This window comes from Poeciliopsis prolifica, unplaced genomic scaffold, assembly GCF_027474105.1.
Source record: "Poeciliopsis prolifica strain line A6 unplaced genomic scaffold, Auburn_PproV2 SCAFFOLD054, whole genome shotgun sequence".
NCBI classification, from domain to species: Eukaryota; Metazoa; Chordata; class Actinopteri; order Cyprinodontiformes; family Poeciliidae; genus Poeciliopsis; species Poeciliopsis prolifica.
This window is the reverse complement of record NW_026562429.1, coordinates 1535352-1558318: the sequence shown is the minus strand read 5'-3', so window position 1 is coordinate 1558318 and position 22967 is coordinate 1535352. Positions and strand designations below refer to the sequence as shown.

General features: G+C 39.2%; 1 protein-coding gene across 1 annotated transcript in view; it reads left to right on the top strand.

The window, feature by feature from the left end:
* The window catches only part of LOC129378872 (cadherin-6-like), a 77159-nt gene that overhangs the window by 19697 nt on the left and 34495 nt on the right, over positions 1-22967 (top strand). Inside the window, exon 2 of the mRNA XM_055059368.1 lies at positions 12512-12871. Within this exon, the coding sequence (XP_054915343.1) occupies positions 12644-12871 (228 nt within the window). The 5' untranslated portion in view covers positions 12512-12643. The remainder of the gene's footprint in view (positions 1-12511; positions 12872-22967) is intronic.

Below are 22967 nucleotides of genomic sequence, written 5' to 3'. Positions count from 1 at the left end.
TCCTTAAACAGAAACAACTGCTGAGAATAATTGTTGCTAAAGGTGTTTTTTTTCCCAAGTTGTCGGCTCACGTTGCTGACTGCAGAACCTCATTTTATCCCCATGATGGTAAAAATTACTCCAGATTCTGCATGTTTACCCGTTAGCATGTTTAAAGTAGCGTTTGGCTTGTCCCTCGTTGTTGTTTTGCTGCAGTTTTAACAAAAACAATTCAAATTATTCCTTCTTCTGTCCTCAGGTGTGGTATTCGTTTGTGCCTGAACATGCAATAACATCCGTTAACTGGAATCATTCCGGTGTTCGTGTCTTTCTGGGAATCTTAATGTGTAATTTAGAAGCACAGAAGGGGGACTTGTTGCACCAGTAACTAAATTCCAGTGTTGTTGCATTGAATCCTAATTTGGACTAAGAATCCTCTAGTGTTTTTCCTCCGATCCGTTCCAATTTCATCACAGATTTTTAGAGTTTTATGATGATGATGAGGCTTGTTTTTGCAGAATTTTGTTATATTTTCAGTGAAGTCCCTTTTGTTTACTTGAGGGGAAGTCATTTCCAACACAATGCGACACTGTGTCTAGACACAACAAAACAAAAGATCAATACTAATGTATTGATCAGACCTGAACCCTTCATATTTTGTTGCTCCAAAATATGAAGGCGTAGTTTGGAGCAACAAAAAGAAAAATGGGTTTTCTTCATGATGCACCGAACAGGCGGATAAATATCCTGTGTTTGGTTATTAGCACAATACATAATGAGTTTTGGTTTGTTAGCACATCAGCAAACCTGTTAATAATTTGTCGCCTCTAAGCTCAGAAGAAAAGGTCAAAGGGCATAAATTATAATTTACCTTATTTGTGTACAGGCAGAATTACTTAGTATAAGAAATTGTGAAAAAGAAAATGAAAGGTAACAAATTAGAACAAAGAAAACTAAGAAATTTGCCTCTTAACAGTGATAATTTGAAGACCTAGTATAACGACACCCACTTCAGAGATTTAAAAGCGCAGTCTGTCACCAGAAACTCTATAATTCTGGTTGTATTCAATTACCTTATTAGTTTTGCTCCAGTCCTGACCAGCATTAACTGCTCTTTCAATTAAAAATGACCGCAAAACTTTGAGAACATGATGAAAAAACTCAATTGTGCAATTGCGATATTTCCATTGAATCAGAAAAGTGACTAAAATCACAAAAGAAACTGAGTCCAAGGATGGTAAGAAAGCAGCCAAAAGTTGATAATAATAGTAGTAATTTGAAGACCTAACAAACTAACATCTAACTCAGAATTTGAAAAGCGTTATTTGTCTCCAGATCACCTGTTGTGGACAAGAAACAGATTTGCTCCAGTTCTGACCTGCATTAACAATGTTTCCTATACAAATATCTTCAGGTATTTTTCTTAATACAAATTTTCAAACTAAAAAAATTCCAAGGAAGAAAATATAAGTAATTTTCTATTGGGGACAGTGGCAAAGTTCAGGAGACACTAATAACAAGATCAGAAGTATCAAAATCTCCAAGGAAGATTATATTTTGAAACATGTATGAAAACACTTTAAATACTTCATATCGCTAGGAAATGTGAAGCTGTGAGTTTTATTTTCTCACCTACGAAAATTTTTTAACCTCTATTTAACGCTTGCACTTCCTGACTTTACTGAGGATCTGATTTGATCTTTGTTTGACTCCCCCTAGTGGTCTGGAGCAGCACTTCCATTTTGTGGAGCAAGTTTGCAGTTTTTTGTTCCTTTGTCCTGGGATTGCAGCATTTTTCTTTGTTTTTGTTTTGGCGTTTCGTCACACACCTGTCGGCCATTGAAATGAATATGTCAAAACATGCAAATAAACATTTTTGTTGCTTTTTTAAAAAAGAAAACTGAACATTTTAATAAAAATAGACCAAAGTTACTTTGTAAGGTTGTGTTCTTGCAGTAAAATGTTTGTAAGAATATAACGTTTACTGGTCTATGATACTGTATTTGTATACATAATTATGCCATTATTATCATTATATTACCTGAAAATTGTCTCAAAACAACAATATTATCGTTTATAGCAATGACTTCTGGTACAATTTGTCGCCCAGCAAAATTAGCTCCCAGAAGAAGGAAACCCTTTAGGTATATTTTTATATTTTATTAGCTTCCTGATCCAGTTTTTGCACAGATTCCTGTTAGATTTGTGGAGCAAAAGTTCATCCAGCTGCAGAGTTTGGGCGGTGTTCAGCAGGGAGCTGCGTTGTGAACCACTAACCCACATGGGCAACCAGACAAATGGGAAGCCCCGGATTTGGGTCGGAGCTGCATGAAACGACACGGAGTCGGAATCAAACTGGCGGGACGAGCAACCTGCTGCAGACTCCTCCGGACATTAGCCGCCTTTAAGGGCCTCCTCTGCGGATTGCGACGTTACCTGTGGCTTCACTTCCTCCCCCCGTCTCTTCCCTCGCTCGACCCCTGGCTGACATTCTCCTTTCTCACTTTTAATTGCACCCAGGGGGGTTTCTGCGGGTTGCAGTGGAAGTCTCCGGCTCAACAGGCGCGCCGGGGCGCTTTTTGCCGTGTTGCTCGTTAGCGGGGTGTTCGCTTGGCGGTGTGGGACCGGAGCAGAACCCGGGAGAAGTGAAGCTAAAAAAACCTGATTAGGATTAAAATACTGGGGAAATGACACACTGCAAAAACACAACGCCGTTTTTTTTAGTTTCTTATGCGAATATCTTGGTACAATTGAAATAACTTATAAATAACCTTGAAGCAAGAAGTAAGAGCTTCTTCTAAGTAAACAATTCCTTAATATCGATAAAAATGTTCTAGTTCTACTGGTAGAGTACGTTTTTATCTCTAAAAAGACATTTTTTCCATGTTATTTTGTGTTTTTGCAGTATCACAAGGTAGTTCAAAGTGCTTTACAGCATAAATAATACAGTAATAAATTGTGAAACAACTCTGCAAAAATATACAATTCTACAAGTTTCTTCTGAAAATATCTCAGTAGACTTGAAATAAGGATATATAGGAGCTTTTTAAATTAATAATTCATTGATATTGATGAGAGTTTATGTTTTTGTAGTATTTTTAGTTTTTCTTTATACACATCAAAAAGGACAAAAACATCCAAGCCTGAAAAAAGAGGCAAAAGTAGAACAGAGACAAAGTGTCGACTGAAAAGTGAAGTTTTCCAAATTTGAAACTCTTATGTAAAATTTGCTACAAAAAAAAATTCAGATGAATTTCAGAAATTTTCCAGAAAAGTTTCAAATTTGTTGTAGAAAAATTCTTGTATTATTCTGTGAGATTATCCTAACAAATTTGGGGATTTTTCAAACTATTCTGTGTTTTTTCTAGATTTTTTTTATTTTAGATGAATCTCAAAATTTCTGGAATTTACTTTTTTCTTTTAAAATGTGAAAATTATATACTTTTCATTTTCTAGAAAATTTATGAGACTAATCTCAGAATTTAAATTTTTTTTTCTGGAACCATTTTTTTTTTTACTTTTAAAACATTGAAATTTTCTAATATATTTCAGAAAATTCTAATCTAAAACATTTTTTGCAACAAATGTTGCACTTTTCAAACAAAAATTGAATTCTGAATATTTTTGGCGTGAACTTGCTCCTGTTTTCCCTCCCGTTGTGTTTTTGCAGTGCAGGTTCATTCAGACCTGCAGCAGGAAGGCCATTAGCCGGCCAGATCCAATATGTATTGACGAACGCATTTGTGCGCGGCGTATCGGCCCGTCTCTATCCTGATGCGACCGATAGATACATTTAATAAATAACCGCTCTGATTCCGAAACGTTATCCATTTTGTTTTCCAGCGAGGACTCGTTCAGAAACTGGCAGCAGACACATTAATCTCCGCGTTGCATGAGCCTTATTGCTCCGCGCCAACTCAACACAATCTGTGACAGGCAATTTAAAGTAATTTACTTTTTTTTTTCAATTTTTCATCAAGCTTTTTTTAATGCAATCAAACGGCACATGATATGAAGCGAAGGCGAGACAAAGAGGGAGAAAACAGAGGCAGCCTCGTCGGGTTGTAAACACTGGCTCTTAACTGAGAGAATATAATTATGGTGTCATGTTCTATTACACACCTTCATTATGACGCCAAGATGAGACCTGAGGCTGTTTTTTAAAAAACTCGCCTGGAGCCACTTGGAGACGCCATGTTTCAATGGGATCGTCATGGATACAGAGGCGGTTTGGATCCAGACTCTAAAACAAATCCTGGTTCTGGAAAATCGCCGTCCGACATGGAGGAAAACAAATATGCATATCAGAGGCGTTGCATGAAACTGCAGATCATTTTTAAGCTGTTTCCGAATCATTAGATTTATATTAAATGCGCCGCATTGGAAAAATGTCTAAAAAGTTGGATTAATTTTTATCTTTTATTCTTTATAAAAATTTTCTTTATAAAGAATAAAATAAAAAGTTACAAAAAATTTACATTTTTATGTTTGGCTGTGTTTTCTTTTATTGGGTGTTGATGTTTGAGCAAAATAATAAAAAAGGATATTTTCCCATTTCATGGTCCTGTGGACTCGGTTTGATTGGGGAAAAAAACTGCAACATTTGTAACATTTTGCTAATTTAAAACCTGCCGTTCCCCTCCTGGCCTCTGGGGGCGCTGCTACAAGAACCACTAAAGGAAACGACAGGAAACTATTATATGTGAATGCACACACTGACATAGGGCTGCAACGACTGATTGGATTAGTCATGATTAATAAATTCAACCCATTTAATAAGCGATTAATCGTTAATTGTTCTTGTTTTGAATTGTCTAAATGTTAGTAATGAAGCCGAAAAGGTGATTTAAGATCGATAAACTAACCTTTGTATATAAATATGTTCTATCAAAAACTCCTTTAGGGCAGCTTTAGCTTCACTTGGTTCAAATTAATTAACGATTAATTGGTTAAAACAAAAATTAATCAATTATTCAACATATCCTTAAGTTATGCTCCTTTATTGCATTTTAGGCCATAACAGAGCATTTAAGACATTTAACTGTGTTCATTTAAATTTTTTTCATGTATTTCTCATATTGTATAGAAAGATTCAGTGGTTAGATGAAAACTCTGCAGAATTTGCCATTTTTAATTTGTTTTATTAGATTAGTAGGTAAATAATTTGATTAATCAGTGAAATAATTGATTTTTAAAATAGTAGTTTCAGCCTTACACTTACCTACCTCAACCTTGCGTCACATTAAAATTATTGACTTAAAATAGTAAATTATTTTAAGTCAATAATTCCTTAAAGTATTAAGTCACATTCTATGGGCACTGCACCGTTGCCTAGCAACCTCAGCAGAGTTCATCCCGTTACCTAGCAACCGAAGCCCAGGTCCAGCATGCTGCCGCTCCACATGCCGTACAATGGCTGCTGGAAAAGACGAGTGCTCCGTGGTTGACTTACCATCCAGAAACCACATGTTGCTTTACAGTTGCCTGCGCAGGAGGCGCCACTTCTGCTTTTCAGACACGTGGGGTTGTATGATTGTGCAAGTGTTCGCAGCCATTTTCAACTTGTAAGACATTTTTCTCATATTTTAAGTTGAAACGTCTGGCAGATTATTTCATCCCTAAATCAGTCACGATAAGTGTTGCTTGTCCCAGAAGTTATCTCAATAAACAATCATATTTTGAGACTATTTTCAAGTAATACAACAAAATTGTCCTAGTTGAAGTTAAAGTGCCAGACTGAAGGGTTTTATCATCCAGTTTTTATGCAGACGGAAATCATAACGTTTGTTTTAATCGTTTTTTCAGTTTTTTGATTTTCATCCTTCCTGATAAATTGCATCGTCTCCATCCGAGTCAGAAGAAAATCTGCTGCCAGCGTCTTCTGCTCACCAACGTGAAGCAGGAAACGTTTTTTTCTCGGCCAACGTTTTTTTCAACCGGCCCCAACGTTTTGTGACGTTGCAGAGCAAAAGCTCCGGCTGACTCGCCGGACGTCGTCGCTTTCGGCCGTTTTTACAGATGCGGTCAAAGGTCGAGGTCACCTCGCCGAGCAGCCTGGGCTTTTCCACTGTGACATTATGAAGAAGTCTGTGGGAAAAGAACCGGGCCGGCAGAGCGGAGGGACTGGCGGTGGAAAGCTTCCTGGGTCGGCCCCAGAGACCGGCTGGTATTTCCAACCAGCCCTACAGCAAATCGATAGCTCAGAGTCCCACACGCTCCTCAGCAGCGTCAATTAACTAAATTCATAAAGTCGAGTGTGCTGGGAGCTGGAAGAGGAAAAAAGAGCCAAAAGTGGAGAATCCATCCAGAACATTTGGATGGGAAGCTGCAACCTTGTTCCATTTGCTGCTAAATCTGGAATCCTGAACTTTTCTCCAGCAATAAATTCTGCTCAGTTCTGCGTTTTCCTTTTTACATCAGGGTCCCTCGGAGTTAGAGACATGGTGCTTTTTATACAGCTTCAGAAAATTAAATACAAAATGCCGATGTTTAGTTTGTGGGACCGGAGCAGAACCTGGGAGAAGTGTAGCAAAAACACCTGATTAGGTTTAAAGAACTGGAGGAAAAATGACTCAGTGCAAAAACACACAAACCTACTGAGTGTTTGGGTCTAGTTTTAAATAGGAACTAAAAATGAGGAAAACAATCAGAGAAGTAAAAAAACTGGATGATAAAAGTGTTCAGTTTGGTGTTTTGGTCTCAACTGGCTCTTATTTTGACGGTCAGTTTTGCTTACAGAGATTTCATAATTCATTTTAATTGTTGTTTTTTTTTTATAGATATATTTAAATTGTCTTCCAGTTCCAGTGTGACCACTGCAAAAATCTGAATCTTACAAAGTAACATTTAGTGCAAATATCTTAGTACAACTAAAATAACACAAAACTAAATTACACGAAGATATAATAGTTTGTTTTCAGTCAATAATTCCTTAATATTGATATCAGTGCAACAAGAATGATATATTGTAATTTGCAGAGTTAGGTGGTAACTATTTCATTTATTGAGTAACTTTTTTTCGGAGTATTTTTTACTACGTTTTACTTTTTTTCTTTTACTTGAGTAATTTTACTATGAAGTATTTTTACTCTTGTTTGAGTGAAATCTCTGGATTTTCTACCCACTGAATGAAAAACAAACATATTTTAACCCAAAACCTACCAGACACAGAGACACAGCTGCAGTTTGACTTATTGAAAGAAACTAATTTGGAAACAATTTTCTTGTTATTTTTGTTACTTATATGAATTTTTGTCATTTTGGTCCATCTGATGAAGTAATTTTTTTTTATTTTAAATAATATTTTGATCAGTCTCCCAGAACTTTGAGATAATTTGTACTAGTTTTTTAGTAATCTTTAGGGCGGCTACTTTTTACTTTCACTTCAGTAAAAACATGTTGCTAATCTACCTCCCCGTTTCTGATTATGTGTTTGATTGGCTGTAATAAAGATGTTTCTGAAACAATAACTAAGGTTCTGGTCTGGATGGGCCTGGCAGGCCGTGTTTTTTCCCCTGGCTGTGCTGATTCAGGCAGAGGACACATGCAAAGTGACTGGCTTTCAGCAGTAATGCATGTGAGGGAGGAGCTTTAAACTGCAGCGCAGGGGGAAAGGAGAGGCAGCGGGCCTCAGCCCGGCTTCAATCTGCCTCCTAAGGGGAAAGCGGGCCGAGCCGTAACTGCCTGTGGAAGACAGGTCGGGTAATGGATGGGCCCGCTGCTGCTGACGCTGCTCTGACGGGACGTTTTTAACTCTCCTTCAAACCGACTCCTCTCCCCCCGTTAGCGTTGTCACAGTAACTACATCTGATGGTCTGACTTTAAGCACCTGAATGCTGAAGTTCCTGTTTGTGCATCTGGAGGGCAAAACGCCGGGAACGGGAGTCGGCAAAGTCCGCAGAGGAGCCGGAGACCGAAATCAGAGAAGCTGCACTGCAAAAACACAAAAGTATTTCTTGACTAATTTCTAGTGGACAAATAGTAATAAAATAAAAAGAAAAGAAAAAAAACATACTTCTTTAGAAAAAATCTACAAAATATAAAATTGCATCTTCCTGTGTCTTCCTGGCAGCAGCCAGTCACTGCATGTTGGAATTTTTGGATCATTTCGCTCGGCTTGTTTCGCTACATTTAGTTCAAGACCTTCGATCTCCCCAAACCCAAACCACCGTCTGTTTTTTTCAGAAACTGTACAGATCAGATTAACAAAGATAAATAAATAGAAACATAAATACACCATGCGGTGGTCACCTAACGAGCCGTCAGAGCCGTTTAAAAGCAATGCTAACTTACATGTAACTTTTTAGCAATAAATAGTAATTAATTCCTCAATATTGAAGAAGAAAGTATAAGAAAGTTATAAATATAAATAACTTAACATCCAGACATCAGTTTTTTTGGTTGTACAGGAGGCTCCACTTCTGCTTTTCAAAGATGTACAGTTGTGTAATACCACATCCGTTGGCAGCCATTTTTACATGATTGAAGATATTGAGTCGGGGTGTAAAACTCTGAGGTTTGAACATGCATTGCTTTTTATTTCTGTCTCTTCACTTGGAAGATCAGGAATGTGCTGCACGAAAGCACCAGTTAGCAGCTGTGCTTTAGCTTTGAAAAACCCTTGTCAGACGCTACAGCACAAAGAAAACTAAACCCTCTGCCATCAGTGACTGTTCTGAGTTTCTTTTATTCTCCCTTTTGTGTCTCGTGTTGTAGTTTTTCTGAAGGTCCACTCTGCTTTAAATGGGCGTGTCGGAGCAGCAACAGAAGAAAAAAACCAAAAAAACCACAACCCGACTGGAGCGTCTTTAGGTGCCGTTGGACTTTGTGCCCCTGGTAAACTCTGCAATGGGGCTTGTGGGTGTGAAGTAAACAAAGACAGTCAAAACGTCTTTCAAAATCGCTGCTGGAGGAACAAACCAGAGCCATAATAACAGCTGAAAACGCTCAAGTGCATCAAACTCTCCATTATGTTTTGAACCGCTGTAAACAGCTTGACAGACTGGCACGGCGGTGAAATATGCAGCTTGTTTTGTTTAACGGCCTACAAAGACGCCGACATCAAACCACCTCCTCCCTGAACAGAAGTTGGTACAAAGCTGTCCCAGTCGGTGTGGCGAGGCGTCTGCGAGTTTAAATCTCAGCGGTTGTCCTGTGTGAGATTGCTTGTTGGTTTTTCTTCTCGGCGCGAACAGATTTCTTTAGATATGAGAAGAAACTGTTGTGGAGACGTGACAAGCAGCAAAAACATGCTTTGTCTGGTTTCCAGTGCAAATATCTTGGTGCACTTTAAATGAGACCAAACTAAATCGCAAGAAACTTTTCAGGAGAACATCTAAATTTGTTTTAAGTCAATATTTGAATAGCAAAAAATGACTAATTCTGCAGGCAGATTATTTCACATAAGATGTTTTCCTCCAAAGAGATATAATAAGAAAAACTATAAATACATCAAATAAGATTATCAGAACACAGTTGCAGAAAAAAAGTCAAAAGTGCAAGAAGAAAGTTGTAAAATTACATAAATAAACGTGTAAGAGAATATTTGAAATATTATTTCTAAGAATAAAATCTAAGAAATAGAAGAATAAAATATTAAATTTTTTTTAGTAAAGTTGTAAAATTATGAGAATAAATTCACATAAGAATAGCTGAATATCCTAAGCCTAACCCTAAAAAATAAGAGCAAACTAAAGTAAGAATAATGAAAAAAAAGGATAAAGTTGAAAAAAAATGTTTTAAAAAACAGAGAATAGTTGAAATAACACAAAAATGAAGTCAAAATATAGACTTTTTTCTCGAGTTATTAAGCGTGCGTGTTTATTCTCATAATTAAATTAATTCCAAGGATAATTTATTTGTGCTTTCTAGACCCTAATACTTCTTTTCACCATGTAATAAGTGAAATAATCTGAGTGGGACCAGGACATTTTTATCACTATTGAAAAGTTACTTGTAATTTAGTTTTGTCTCGATTCAAATGAATTAAGATATTTGCACTGGAACTAAAATACTTGGTGATATTTTGTGTTTTTGCAGTGATCAAAGCCGCGTTTCTCATATTGTAAAATAAATATCTTAGCTGAGTGAAGAACTGAAAAGCAGCAAATGGTTTTTCCTCAGAGGATTTCTTCTTCTTCTTCTGCTGCTGCTGCTGAGGTTTCTCTTTGTCGTTTCTGTTGCCACTTCAACAGGATATGATGCAAATTGCTGCAATTTCATCAAAATACAGACGTACAAAACATGTTTGTCCTGGTAACTAGTTCCAGCTCTGCAGAGAAAATCAAAACTAAGAAGCTGCACAACTGGATGCGTTAGCCGTGGGATTCCTGTGCAGATAAAGGAAGAAACCAGATGGCAGGTGGAAGACGAAGAAGGAACAAGACGGATAATGCAGGACGGAGTTTGGGTTTCGTTTTGTTCTCGTTTTGCCTGGAGGTTGGGCGGTTTGGGAGGAGGGTTATCAGCTGGGGCGCGTTTCCAACGCTCCGCCGTATCGCGCCTGTTCAGTCCGGGTGTGCCATGTTGGGCATGTAGGGAGGATGTCTCCGGACATGAATTAAGTACCCTGACCTGCAAGCAGGAGTGGAGCCAGACGGACTGAAGAGGAGAGCAGGAGAGAAGAGCTACACTGCAAAAACACAAAATATTACCAAGTATTTTCATCTAGTTTCTACTGCAAATACTTTAGTACACCTGAAATAAAACAAACCTAACTTAACTTTTCAGCAAGATATTTCATTCCTTAATATTAATGAAAAAGTTTTAGTTCCAGAGGCAGTTTAATCTTAGAGACACTAAAACAAAAATAAGAATTACGAGAATAAACTCATACAAGAATATTAATTTTTATTAGTTTTTCCTGTAATAGTAATATTACCTTTAGAAAATCATGGTAATAGTAATACGATTCACTACTATTGTAAGTAAATCTAAGGTTTCTTAGATTTACTTCTAAACTAAACAAATTGTGCTTACTTTAATTTGAAATATAAAGTAAATATTATGACTTTATTCCCACCATTCTATCTTTATTTCCGTACAAGTTTATTTTTGTATTTTCTCCGACTTTATTTTTATTTTAAAAAATTTCTCCTAATTTTACAAATTTAATTTTACTCATTTATTTTTAGTATGTCCCTAAATCTCTGTTGTAGGAAAATGTTATAAGAGAAATAATCTAATAGTTGAACTTGTACAAACTCTGCTTGGTTCGGTTGAAGTGAACTCTGGTGCAGTTCAAATGTGAGGACAGTCTTCGTCCCTGTGTCTCCGGCTCTTCTTCAGCTGCAGAGTTCTTTGTCCATCTCGGTCTTGACTCGAAGCTGCCTGGAGGATCCAACCAATGATTCCTCTTTTGCTCTCCCCTTATATAGGGTTTATACCTGCTTTCAGTGCATTTTCATTGGCTAACACTGTTGCTGTGCTTTATTGGGTAACTGTTTGGACAGATAAACTCATATCCATCACTGTCTTAGAGACATTTTGTCCTGATGTCTTGGCTAATGTCTCAGGGTTGCTCAATGTTCCTCCCATGTCTCTGACACGTTTAAGTTCTTCAAAGCTATCTCCTAATAAGGTCTTGGTCGTCTCTGCTTTTCCGTTAGTCCCCATTTGACCCCTGACCTTTCACCTTCTATCCACCTCCAACACATCATCAGTGATCTTTAATAGCAGATACATGTTTTACACCATTTCAAGTTCAATGTTAAAATCACATTCATAAACCCTTTTAGTTTCTTTAATTTAGCATTAATTTATAATTTTATGATAACCAAACTTTTACTCTTTTATTATTTGATACCAAAGTTACAGTTACTTGTTTTACTTGTATGTTTTTCACAAGTGTCAGTAAGTATTGTTATAATTAAACCAATATTAATATCAGTACTTTACTTTAAATCTTATCTAATTACTCAAAATGTTTAGATTTTATCCTTTAAAACTTTATGCTTTTAAACAAGGAATAGTCTCAGCTATTTTTATAGCTACAAGCTGGAAACTTCCTCTTTTTCCAGGAAACCTGCTCTTCCTGTCTCATATCTCTCTCTCTGACTATGATTTCTTATGATTAGATAGAAAAATAAGTATAATGAAAGCAAAGTTTGCAGGAGACAAAAACAACCAGGTTTACTTTCTTGCAGTCTGGGTCTACTGTTGGATCTAGATGTCACTTGTGTGACTTATTTTAAAGGTAACTTTAATTGTTGTTACTGTTAACTAAAATCTCCAGCATGGGGAAGCGGGATGATCTCGGATTTTCTTGACAGAATGTAAACGTTGAGCCTGGGGTTTTATTTTGTGAAATAATCTGCCACTGGAATTGGTGCCTTTTCATCAGTTTTAAGAAATTATTGACTTAAACTTCTTTTTGTTGATGGAAAGTTACTAGTAAGTTACTTTTGTCTTATTGTGATTATACTAGAAATTAATCTTTTTTAAGGAAAGCTGATACATTTTGAACTTGATTTTTGTTTAATTTCATCTTTAAAAACGTCAGAGTTGAGTTTAAGCTTCTGTGTTTTGGTTCCAGGCGCCGACTGACTGCCGCCCAACACGAGTCCTGCCTCAGCAGATCGCAGCATGAGAGGTCAGCTGATCCTCTGACCAGGAAGCGGCGTACGCGGACCAGCGGCGCGGTTTGAGGCTTGCTGCTGCTGTGGTTATGGATCGGCGGAGACTCTGCGCTCTTATGATGCTGTGGGCCGTGGTGCAGCTCAGCTGTCCGGGCTGCAGCCTCAGGGCGCTGCGAAGGACTACAGGGGGGCGGAGAGGGCTGACGGGTCAGGACGCCAACGGAGTCCCGCTCCGGCGCTCCAAACGGGGCTGGATGTGGAACCAGTTCTTTCTGCTGGAGGAGTATACTGGGACGGACATGCAGTACGTGGGAAAGGTAAATCTCTGCATGTTTCCCTTGACTCAACTTTTATTTATTTTTTATTTGGTATTTAAAAACAAAGTGAAAAGGTTTTTTTTATTATTGTATTACATTTTCTTGTTGTTTTTAAACTTAATTTAAAAAGTTAAATATAAATTTGTTTGATTTCTAGTGAATCTATGATACAAATTTCAAATTTTGTTTGTTTTGAAGAGTTGTCTTCTATTGGGTGAACGTAAATATCTGGTTTTAACTGTTTTTGTGTCAGCCGATGTGGACGTGCCTCGACACTTTGACGTCTTCCTTACTCAATATTTCTACAATCCCTTTTATTTATTTCTTCTATTTTATTTTTGCCAGCTCCAAACTTCAGACACAGCTGAGTGGGAACAACTAACATATTTTCTCCTCACTCGGTTGAATTGCTTTCTGGAGTTTTATAATCCGTGCCATTATTTCAGCTGACAGCTCTTTTGTTGGAGGCCAAACTTCCCGTCAGAAAAGCAGCTGCAGCAGCGCGTTTCGTCTGCAAGCGCTTCGTCTTAAACTTTGAAACAGTTTGCATATTTACAACTGTTGGATTTAGTTTCAAAATGCAAAAAAGAACCAACATATTGGGTGTAATAGTCTGTGGTTTTTGTCCTATATGGTTCAGCTGAGACATTTTTATATAATTTTCTGGTTTTAACTTTGGGTTATTCAGAAAATAGTGGTTGAAAAATTCCATTAATATGTGGAAATGCAGCACTTTTTCGTATTAATTTGGAGAAATTCACAATATTGTGTGAAGAGGGGTACGACAGATCATTAGGGCCAGACTAAGAGAACGAAGTCACAATATCAGCAGAAAGTTGCAAAAATTACGAGAAATAAGCTTTGAAAGAGTCCAACTCTTCAAGTATGTTCCTTTCTTTCCTCAAAATAGATTCGCAAAGTCCTGATACTGTTAATAATTTGATGCTGATCTGTTAAAAAGTTAATTATTTCCTTGTTTTTCTTATTTCAAGATTACTTTTCCTGTAGAAGTTGCAATAAATTTACAACTTAATTCTGGAAATATTGAGACTTTATTCTTGTATTATTTAATAGTTAGACCGGAAACCGCTCCAAAAGCAGGAAGTGGACTGCAGCACAGGGCATTCTGGGTAAATACAACCAAATCAAAGGTGCTAGCCTAGCGTTAGCAGGAGAAACGGCTCGTTGTTTTTTGCCAAAAACAAAAATCTGACAAGTCGAGCAAGGAGAGTCTTCTTTTTCTGCAGGTTGCTAACAAACTTTAAACCAGATATTGTAGTCAGGCTGTGCATTTGTAACCCTTTTTTTTCCCATAAAAACGATTGTATAAACCAAGCATGACGAAGATGAGCCAAACGAAGGCTCCATTTTGAGCTTCAGGGATCGGCCCGTCTTCTGGTGACGCCATGCTGTCGTTCAGGCCTTCAATCCATCCTCAGGCTTTGTTTGTCGTTTCTTGTCCAATTCGCTTTCCACTGGCTGCTTGCTTCGTGTCATTTCTGCTCACATCAAGTCAAACATAACTTCCTCTGAAGGTATTATCCGGTCCGGCCTCATGAAAACTCGCTGTCGACCCAGATATCATTGGCAGGGAAGCTTTGGGGGGGATTTGGGTTGTGTACAAGAAATTGCCGATATAATGCTTGCTTTACATGCAGCAGAGCGGAAGTCAAGCTATCGGCCTCCTCTTCCAATCTACTGTAATTGAGGCGATTGTGGAGCGTCGTGGCAAGGTCAGGGAGACGGAGCGGGGGGAAGAAAGGCGGTTTTGTGCTGGGAGTTGAATGGACTCGGCGCTTTGCATTCCAATGGCGTCTCCGCGGAGGATAGAGTCATCCAACCAAATGAGATTCTGCAACATACGTCCTCCGCGGCTAAAGGTTGACTTTCAGTCCTGGACAAAAAGGATTACAGCCACAAAAAAAGAAACTGAGTGAGTGGAGATCAAATGTAAATACAAAGCTTGATCAAACCACTTTGTCTTTAGAGGCCGGTGATTGATGCGCCACTCGTCCTTTGAGCTCGTAAAGCGACTAATAGCAGAAGAAGAATGGATTATCAGAGTGTGGTGTACATTTAGAGAGCCAGAGGCCGCGGCCTCAGAGGCCATCTCCACTTAAGCGCCAACCTTCCAGTCGCATACTTAATCAAGACTCCGGCATTTGCGTTTTTCTCTGAGTGCGAGCAGCTGGATGCTTTCCCTCATTGTCTGCTCCAGTATCCAGTTTTACCGCAGGATTGCATCTTTTCTGATTGCAATTACAGTTCGTTAATTGCCAGATAAAGTGAGGCGGGGAGCTCTTAAAGAGCGGCTTTCGACTTGAGCGCATCTGTGTCCTCAGGTAGAGGGAGGCCGACGCTTTCCGAGAGGAAAATCTGGAGAAGCACAAAAGAAAACGGCTTTTGTCACAGCGAGTGACATCACATCAACGAAGGGAGCGCGGCGCGGGACAAAAACGGGCTTTGTTTGAGCCGAAAAACGAACTGGAAACAACACAATGGCAGGTTATTATGAACAAGAGGGCAGCTCTTGACACCGAGTTAGACTGAATGATGAAACCGCACTTGAATTACTGCATCCTGCCTCTTGTTGTTTGCGGCCTCTCCCTGCTCTTTGCCGATTCTTGATAGAGTTGTGAAGTGCTAACAGATGAAATTTCAATCTTTTCTGAAGAAGCTCAACAAAGAAAGAAGGAATTTGGACGATTCGATCAGGACTTGCAGGAAAAGGCGTGGCTTCAGCCTGCAGAACAATTTATCCAGCAGTTCTGAAATGCTCCTCTTGTCCTTTACAATGCAATTACTCCGTTTTTATTGTTTCTTTTCTATCTCATAAGAATGTGACAGTAGAAAATAGAAGATGCACTGTAAAAAAAAATCCTGCCAAGTAAATTTGTAAGTTCAAACATTTTAGTACTCTCAATATAAGACAAATCTAAGTTACAAACAACTTTTCAGACGATTTAGGAGCTTATATTACATAAATATTGAAGAAAAAGTTTTAGTTCTAGTTATCAACATTAAGAGATTATTTAGCTAAATTAATTTCCCATATATTTCTGAAAAGTTACTTGAAAGCTTTGTTTGATATTAGCACCAGAAACTGGACAGAAACTGTTTCAGTGTGAAGATTTGTGCAAATGTTGATCCTATCTGAGACTGCAGTTCCCCTCCTGAGCCCCGTAGAGGAGAAGCTGGACGTGGCCCTGCCTGCAGGATTTAAAGAGACCCTGAGTGACTTTAGGAGTTAGTTGCTGGTAATCCTGCTTTATTAGCCGATGAGTTTTTTATTTAATTTTGGTGAAGTAGAGGAAGCGAACTGCGGCTCTCATTAGCAGTCGAGCCGCGCGGCGTTCTCAGAGGAGCTGCACTGTCACCGGGGGAAGGGAGTGTTTGTTTATTTCATTATTTCTTACTTTACCAAAGGGCACATATCCACTGAAAACGGTTAATGGCCTGTGGTTGAGGAGTGTTTGTGCTGCACTATCATATCTCATAAAGTATTTACAGCCTCTGATAGGCCCCAGTGGTTCTGGGCCTGCTGGGTAGACTGCTCTACACAGTCCCTCGCAAAGAGAGCTGCGCGCTCTGCATGCAAACAAACAAACACACACCGGTGCAACATGCAAACAGTGGCCTGCAGCTACTGCTTAGAACTCACAGGAAAGACAAAGAGAGGTTGATGAGCGCAGACGTGGCGCGCCTCCCCGTCCTGCGTGACTCAGGAAACCCGAGGGAAGGGGCTTGTTTGTGATTATTGTTGTTGTTTTGTGTTCATGCGTCCCTCATTATCAGCTGCTCACCTTGCAGAGAGGCAAGGAGTTTGCGACACGATGCAACATGGCGGCCTGCGGTGGCGACCTGCCGCTGATTGTTGATTAGCCGATACGTTTGTGAGCGGGGCGGGTTCCACGGTAATGTGTTTGGGTGTGGCGGGAGAAACGGCAACACATCGGGCAACACATCGGGCAACACATCGGGCTGCACATCGGGCAACACATCGAGCAACACATCGGGCTACACATCGGGCAACACATCGAGCAACACATCGGGCAACACATCGAGCAACACATCGGGCAACACATCGGGCAACACATCGGCAACACATCGCAACAGATCGGGCAACAGATCGGGCTGCACATCGGGCAACACATCGAGCAACACATCGGGCTACACATCGGCAACACATCGGGCAACACATCGGGCAACAGATCGGGCTGCACATCGGGCAACACATCGGGCAACAGATCGGGCTGCACATCGGGCAACAGATCGGGCTGCACATCGGGCAACACATCGGGCAACAGATCGGGCAACACATCGGGCAACACATCGGGCAACACATCGAGCAACACATCGAGCAACACATCGGGCAACAGATCGGGCTGCACATCGGGCAACACATGGGCAACACATCGAGCAACACATCGGGCAACACATCGGGCTACACATCGGGCAACACATCGGGCAACACATCGGGCAACAGATCGGGCAACACATCGGGCAACACATCGGGCAACACATCGAGCAACACATCGGGCAACACATCGGGCTACACATCGGGCAACACATCGGCAACACATCGGGCAACACATCGGGCAACACATCGGGCAACAGATCGAGCAACACATCGAGCAACACATCGGGCAACACATCGAGCTACACATCGGGCAACAGATCGGGCAACAGATCGGGCTGCACATCGGGCAACACATCGGGCAACACATCGAGCTACACATCGGGCAACAGATCGGGCTGCACATCGGGCAACACATCGGGCAACACATCGGGCTACACATCGGGCAACACATCGGGCAACACATCGGCAACACATCGGGCAACACATCGGCAACAGATCGGGCTGCACATCGGGCAACACATCGGGCAACACATCGGGCAACACATCGAGCAACACATCGGGCAACACATCGGGCAACACATCGGGCAACACATCGGGCAATCATCGTTTGTTCACGGGTCGCTTAAGGTTTTCCATTAACGTGTGTCTGAACAATTAAAACTAAAGGAAATAAGTTCAGCATTTTCTGTAAAATGTAGTGAAATAAAAACAACAAATGGATAAAATTTCACTAAGTTGCATAAAACTTTTTTGACTTTTTTGTCAAAAAAGATCAAACTATTAGAATGAAGTAATAAGTTTAATCTCACAACTTTGATCTCTGTTTTTGCTAATAATTACTGTGTAAACACAATTAGTAACTAATAACTAAGTCGAGTTGTAATGAGCTGATTCATTACAGGATGTTTTGCCTGACAAATGTGAACACAGGTTAATGATACGTTTATGTAAATATCCAGGTTTACTTCAGTTCTTATTATTGGTTTTATTTTGTTTTCAATGTGGGGGAAAAAGTTTCACATTATATGACAGATGTCCTAACTGGTGTTTCTTTACCTGTGTACTTTATGTACGGACACTTCTCTGCTACCTAGCAACCCGAGCTTAACTCCAGCTCATTTGGGCAGCTGATTTTACAATGGCTGCTGGAAAAGACAAATGTTTTGTTGTTGACTTACCATCCAGAAACCACTTGCTGTATTCTTGTTGGTTGTGCAGGAGCCTCGATTAATGCTTTTTAAAGAAGTACAGTTGCATAATTGCTCATCTGTTTGCAGCCATTTTCATGTGGGAGTGTAAACATTGAGTTGGAGGGCGTGGCCTGCACCAGCAGAAGCTCATTCTGATTTAAATAAGCAGCTCATTCTGACTAATGATGATTTTGTGTAAAAAATGTTTTGTATAGACCATCGTTCTAATCTAACTTGTTCATGGAAGCGTGATGGGTCACCTTTAATAAATGCAGCTTCCCCCAAACACTAACCAGCTGTTTTTGTTCAGACTTTGATGCTATGAAACTTCAACCTAAAACCACATAAGTGCTTAACGTGGCCTGCGCATCGCGATGGGATCGCTTCATTTGCATCAAAAGCTCTTGTAGCTCCTTGTGTGACTGGAGGACCTTCTGCTGTTTGCATATGCTTTGGTTCAGGACCGCGCTCAGACTGCTTCTACATTCAGACGTGACACAAAAACAAAAGATGCTAAACCTCCTGGGGGAGATAGAAATGTGCTAACTGACATTTCACCTTCGACCTGGAGTTGTTTCCACGTCAGCGGTCGTTATTCGACGGGGGCTATTTTTGTGCTCAATCTGAGGCTACCATCTGGCTACGACAAAGGCAGCCAGTTCTCGACACGCGGCCTTAAAGGCTAACTGGCTAATTGCCCTAAGCAGGCCGTTTCCAGTGCCATCTCTTTTGGCCAAACTCGAGTGAAGCACAAATGGTGGCCAGATCGAGCCTGCGCTAACATTTGCTGCACTCAGAGCTGATTAATTTCACAAACAAAGACGGCTCCCTGATAAGTTCTCACGCACAGATGTCTGACAAGCACCACTTCACTCTTCAGCCCTCTTCAGACTGGAGGATGAAGCTTGTGGGAAGAGATACGAATGTTTTTGCTGTGAAAGAAATGCAAACCAGGGGAAATAATACGTCTCATTTTCTCAGAAGGTAAACACCTGATTGCAATTGCAAATGCTCCAAGTATGCTATGAAAAGAACGACGGTTCACAATTTGTGACATAAATTTTAATTGATACAAGCAAATCCTCTGACCTCAACTTTTGAGTTAAAACCATAAAATTATTCAAATATATTCCCCAAAAAGGCCACTTTGCTAATAGAAGTAATTGCATCTTTAGATAAGTACAAAAAGAAACAGTATTAATATTATCTATTTCTACACTGCAAAAACACAAAATATTGAATCTATTAAATATCTTAGTACACTTGAAATGAGATAAAACTAACTTTACAGTAATTATTAAACAAAATATAGGAAAATTATTTATTTAAGTAAATAATTCTTGAATATTGAATAAAAAGTACTAATACAAATGACATAATATTTCACTTATCACACAGGAAAACTGTCTTGTTATAAGTGAAGGAATCTGCCAGTGGAACTATGACTTTCTCTTTAATATTAAGAAATAATTGAGCCTCTAAGCTCATTCTGTAAAACTATGCTACTGAATGCAATTTTTACTGCAGTTACGGAGGCTAAAAATATGCTAAGCTAACCAGCTGCAGGTAGCATTATTGACCTTTCTTACTGTACCTTAAAATATGTTTACTAGCTGCTGGTCTTAATTAGTTTATTCAAAGCTAAGCTAACTAGTCACTAGATTCAGTGTTTTATTTCTTTCTTTGCTAAGCTAATTAGCAATTTGACAACTTTAAACATTTAAAGTTGTTTCCGAATTATATGTTATAAACTTTATAAAGTTCGTAAAGCTAACTTTAATTCTCCCTGTCTTAATTTCTAAGCAATTACTGTAAAATTGCGCTACTTAATAAACTTTTTACTGTAATGTTAGATATGCTAAGAATTTGCAAAGCTATTCAGCAGCACGTAGTTTTATTCAACTTTCTTACTTTATCTTCATGCTAGCTTTAAATATGCTAACTAGCTGCTAGCCCCTTTTTACTTGAGTTAATATACACAAAGCTAAGCTCTTTGTTTGTGTTTATTTCATTTTTCTAAGCTAACTTATGCTAGCAAGCTGCTAACTGCAGTCTTCTCCTCATTCTTTCCTTCCTTTTAAAATGAAAGTTTTATTATCGACACGGTGACCTAATGAGATGGTGCTTTCTTTTTACCGTCTCTCTGTCTTGAAAAGACGAAGACCCCCAGTGCTAATGGATATAGCGTCATGTTCTCTGCCTTTTTTTACAACAATTTGGGACCATAGGGGGGCAAAGGAGAAAAAGCAGGGTATTGACGTGCCGGGCCCTTTTGGTGACCACACTGAAAGCACATGTGGCTTTCTTTTCTCCCCCTGTGACAGTTTAATTGTATTTTCAATATAAATTGATCAAAAGGCCATTGTGAATGCACATTGGGCTGCCACATTGATTTCCACATAAGTTTTTTTTTTTTCTTCTTCCTCTTAATTTGAGGAGAAGGCCAGCGGTACATTTTTCTCACCGGCAAGGTGGGCAGCTGGGAGGGACGGGGTCACAGCAGCAGGCGTTGGAGTTCGATCCCTGAACTGTCTTCTATTAAATGTCTTTCACAGAGGATGAGGAGGAACTCTTCAAAACCTCAAGATCTCTCTGTTTCCATAGAAATGACAGCCGACACGGCGCGTGCAACACTGTCTATCTCACATCTCAGCCCAAAGGAGACGACTCGATGGTTATTAACTGAACAGTCGTGCAGGCAGAGATAGGCGGCTTGATAGACAATCATAGAAAAGGACATTGCAGCTATAACAGAGGGAGGAAGATAATAAAGTTGAAGTGGATTGTTTTCAGCCGACCGAGTCTGTGTTTGGAAGCAGAATATTCTCCCGCTGCAAAATAAGAAAATCCTACCAAGTATTTCTGGCCCAGTTTTAGTGCAACTTTCTTTTTCTGACTCAAATAACATAAAACTAACTTACATGAGCTCCTTTTAAGTCACTAATTTATTAATATTGATCTTAAATTTGTAGTTTAATTCACTTGCAACATTTTCACATGTTGTAGGTGAAATAATCTGCCAGTGGAACCGGTTCTTTTCATCCAGATTAAGGAATTATAAACCCAAAACAAGCTCCCATGTTTAGGTTTGTCACATAAATCAGATTAATCAGTTAAATTAATCACATTTCAGCAACAAGACAGTTCAGAGGGCTTGACGTAATAAAAACACACAAATAAAAAGTCATTGTTTTCTTTAGCACCGTCATCTCTGGACAGGCGAGTTGTTAGTCTAGTTATAAAGCGATTTTTTCCAGAAAACTGTATTTTCGATGTTAAATTATTCCAGAAGTTATCGTAGCAAATCATAATATAGTCGTTTTGAGACCATTTTCAAGTAATATAATGGTAATATAGCAAGAACAAATCCTCCAAGATCAATAAACTGATGAACGTTAACAACTGGAGCTGGAAGACATTTCAAATAAATGAGTCATGAAGTTTCTGGAAACAAGAAAACACCAAACTGAAGACCAGTTTGGGTAGAAAGAGAGAGAGAAAACAGAAAAACAATAAATCATGTCAATGGAAAATATTTATTTCTTGCTGAAAAGTTATCGATAAGTCAGTTTTTCCTTCTTCCACCAGAAACTCGACCCATGCGATTGTGTGTTTCTGCAGAGAGAAGAGTCTCTTTGACCAGGATTCAAAGCGAATGAAACCGTCAAGATCCAAATCCAAACGTGGTGAAACTCTGAGGACGTTAGGCAGCCGAACAAAACAGTGTTAAATACTCTAATCCAGAAAGCTGTCGGCCTCGCGTGTGCCAGCCCCGATAAAACTCCATGAATTAGTAAAGCCTCCCAGCACCTGCGATGAAAAGCTTTTTAATATATGATGAGACTTGGTTTCCCACGTGACCCAAACGCGACGCAAGAATATCCACCCTCGATCTGTCCTCAGTTTGGGCCAAAAACGGCAGAAAGTCACGCTGAAAACCGGGACGAGGCGCTGGAATCGAACCGTCTCTTTAGTTTACTGTGTCTGCAAACATTTTTGACCCTCTGTGAAGTTATAATTATCATTTTCATGATGATTGAAGCGGGGTGAAGGAGGAGGAAAAGGGGGCTGGACGAGCTTTTGATGAGTTCTCTGAGATAAATATGTTAAGGGGGATTTGGTGGAGGAATTAAAATGTCAGCGCATGCTAAGCTGGTGTTCATGTGGAGAGGGAGAAGCAGCGGTTCATCGTTTTATCACGCTACTTTCGTGTTTTATTGGGATAAACTGACACAAAAAATGGGAAATGAAAATCAAAACAACTGAAAAATAAAGTAATCTCATTTAAAAAGTCAAGAATTTGTGATTTAATCTAATTATTAATGCAGATGTTTTGTTTCTGGCTTTAAAGGCAGTGGTGTCCTTAAATGGTGGGTTAGGGGAGGCATGGGCCCCCTGAAAAATTATTTTTATTTTTGTCAAATTTCTAGTTTAAACATCTTATTACACTTAAAATTGAAGAAAACAAACGTACAAGTGACATATCAGCAAAATATAAACAGTTTTAAATCAATAGTTATTTGATATTGGTAAAAATACAGATTAT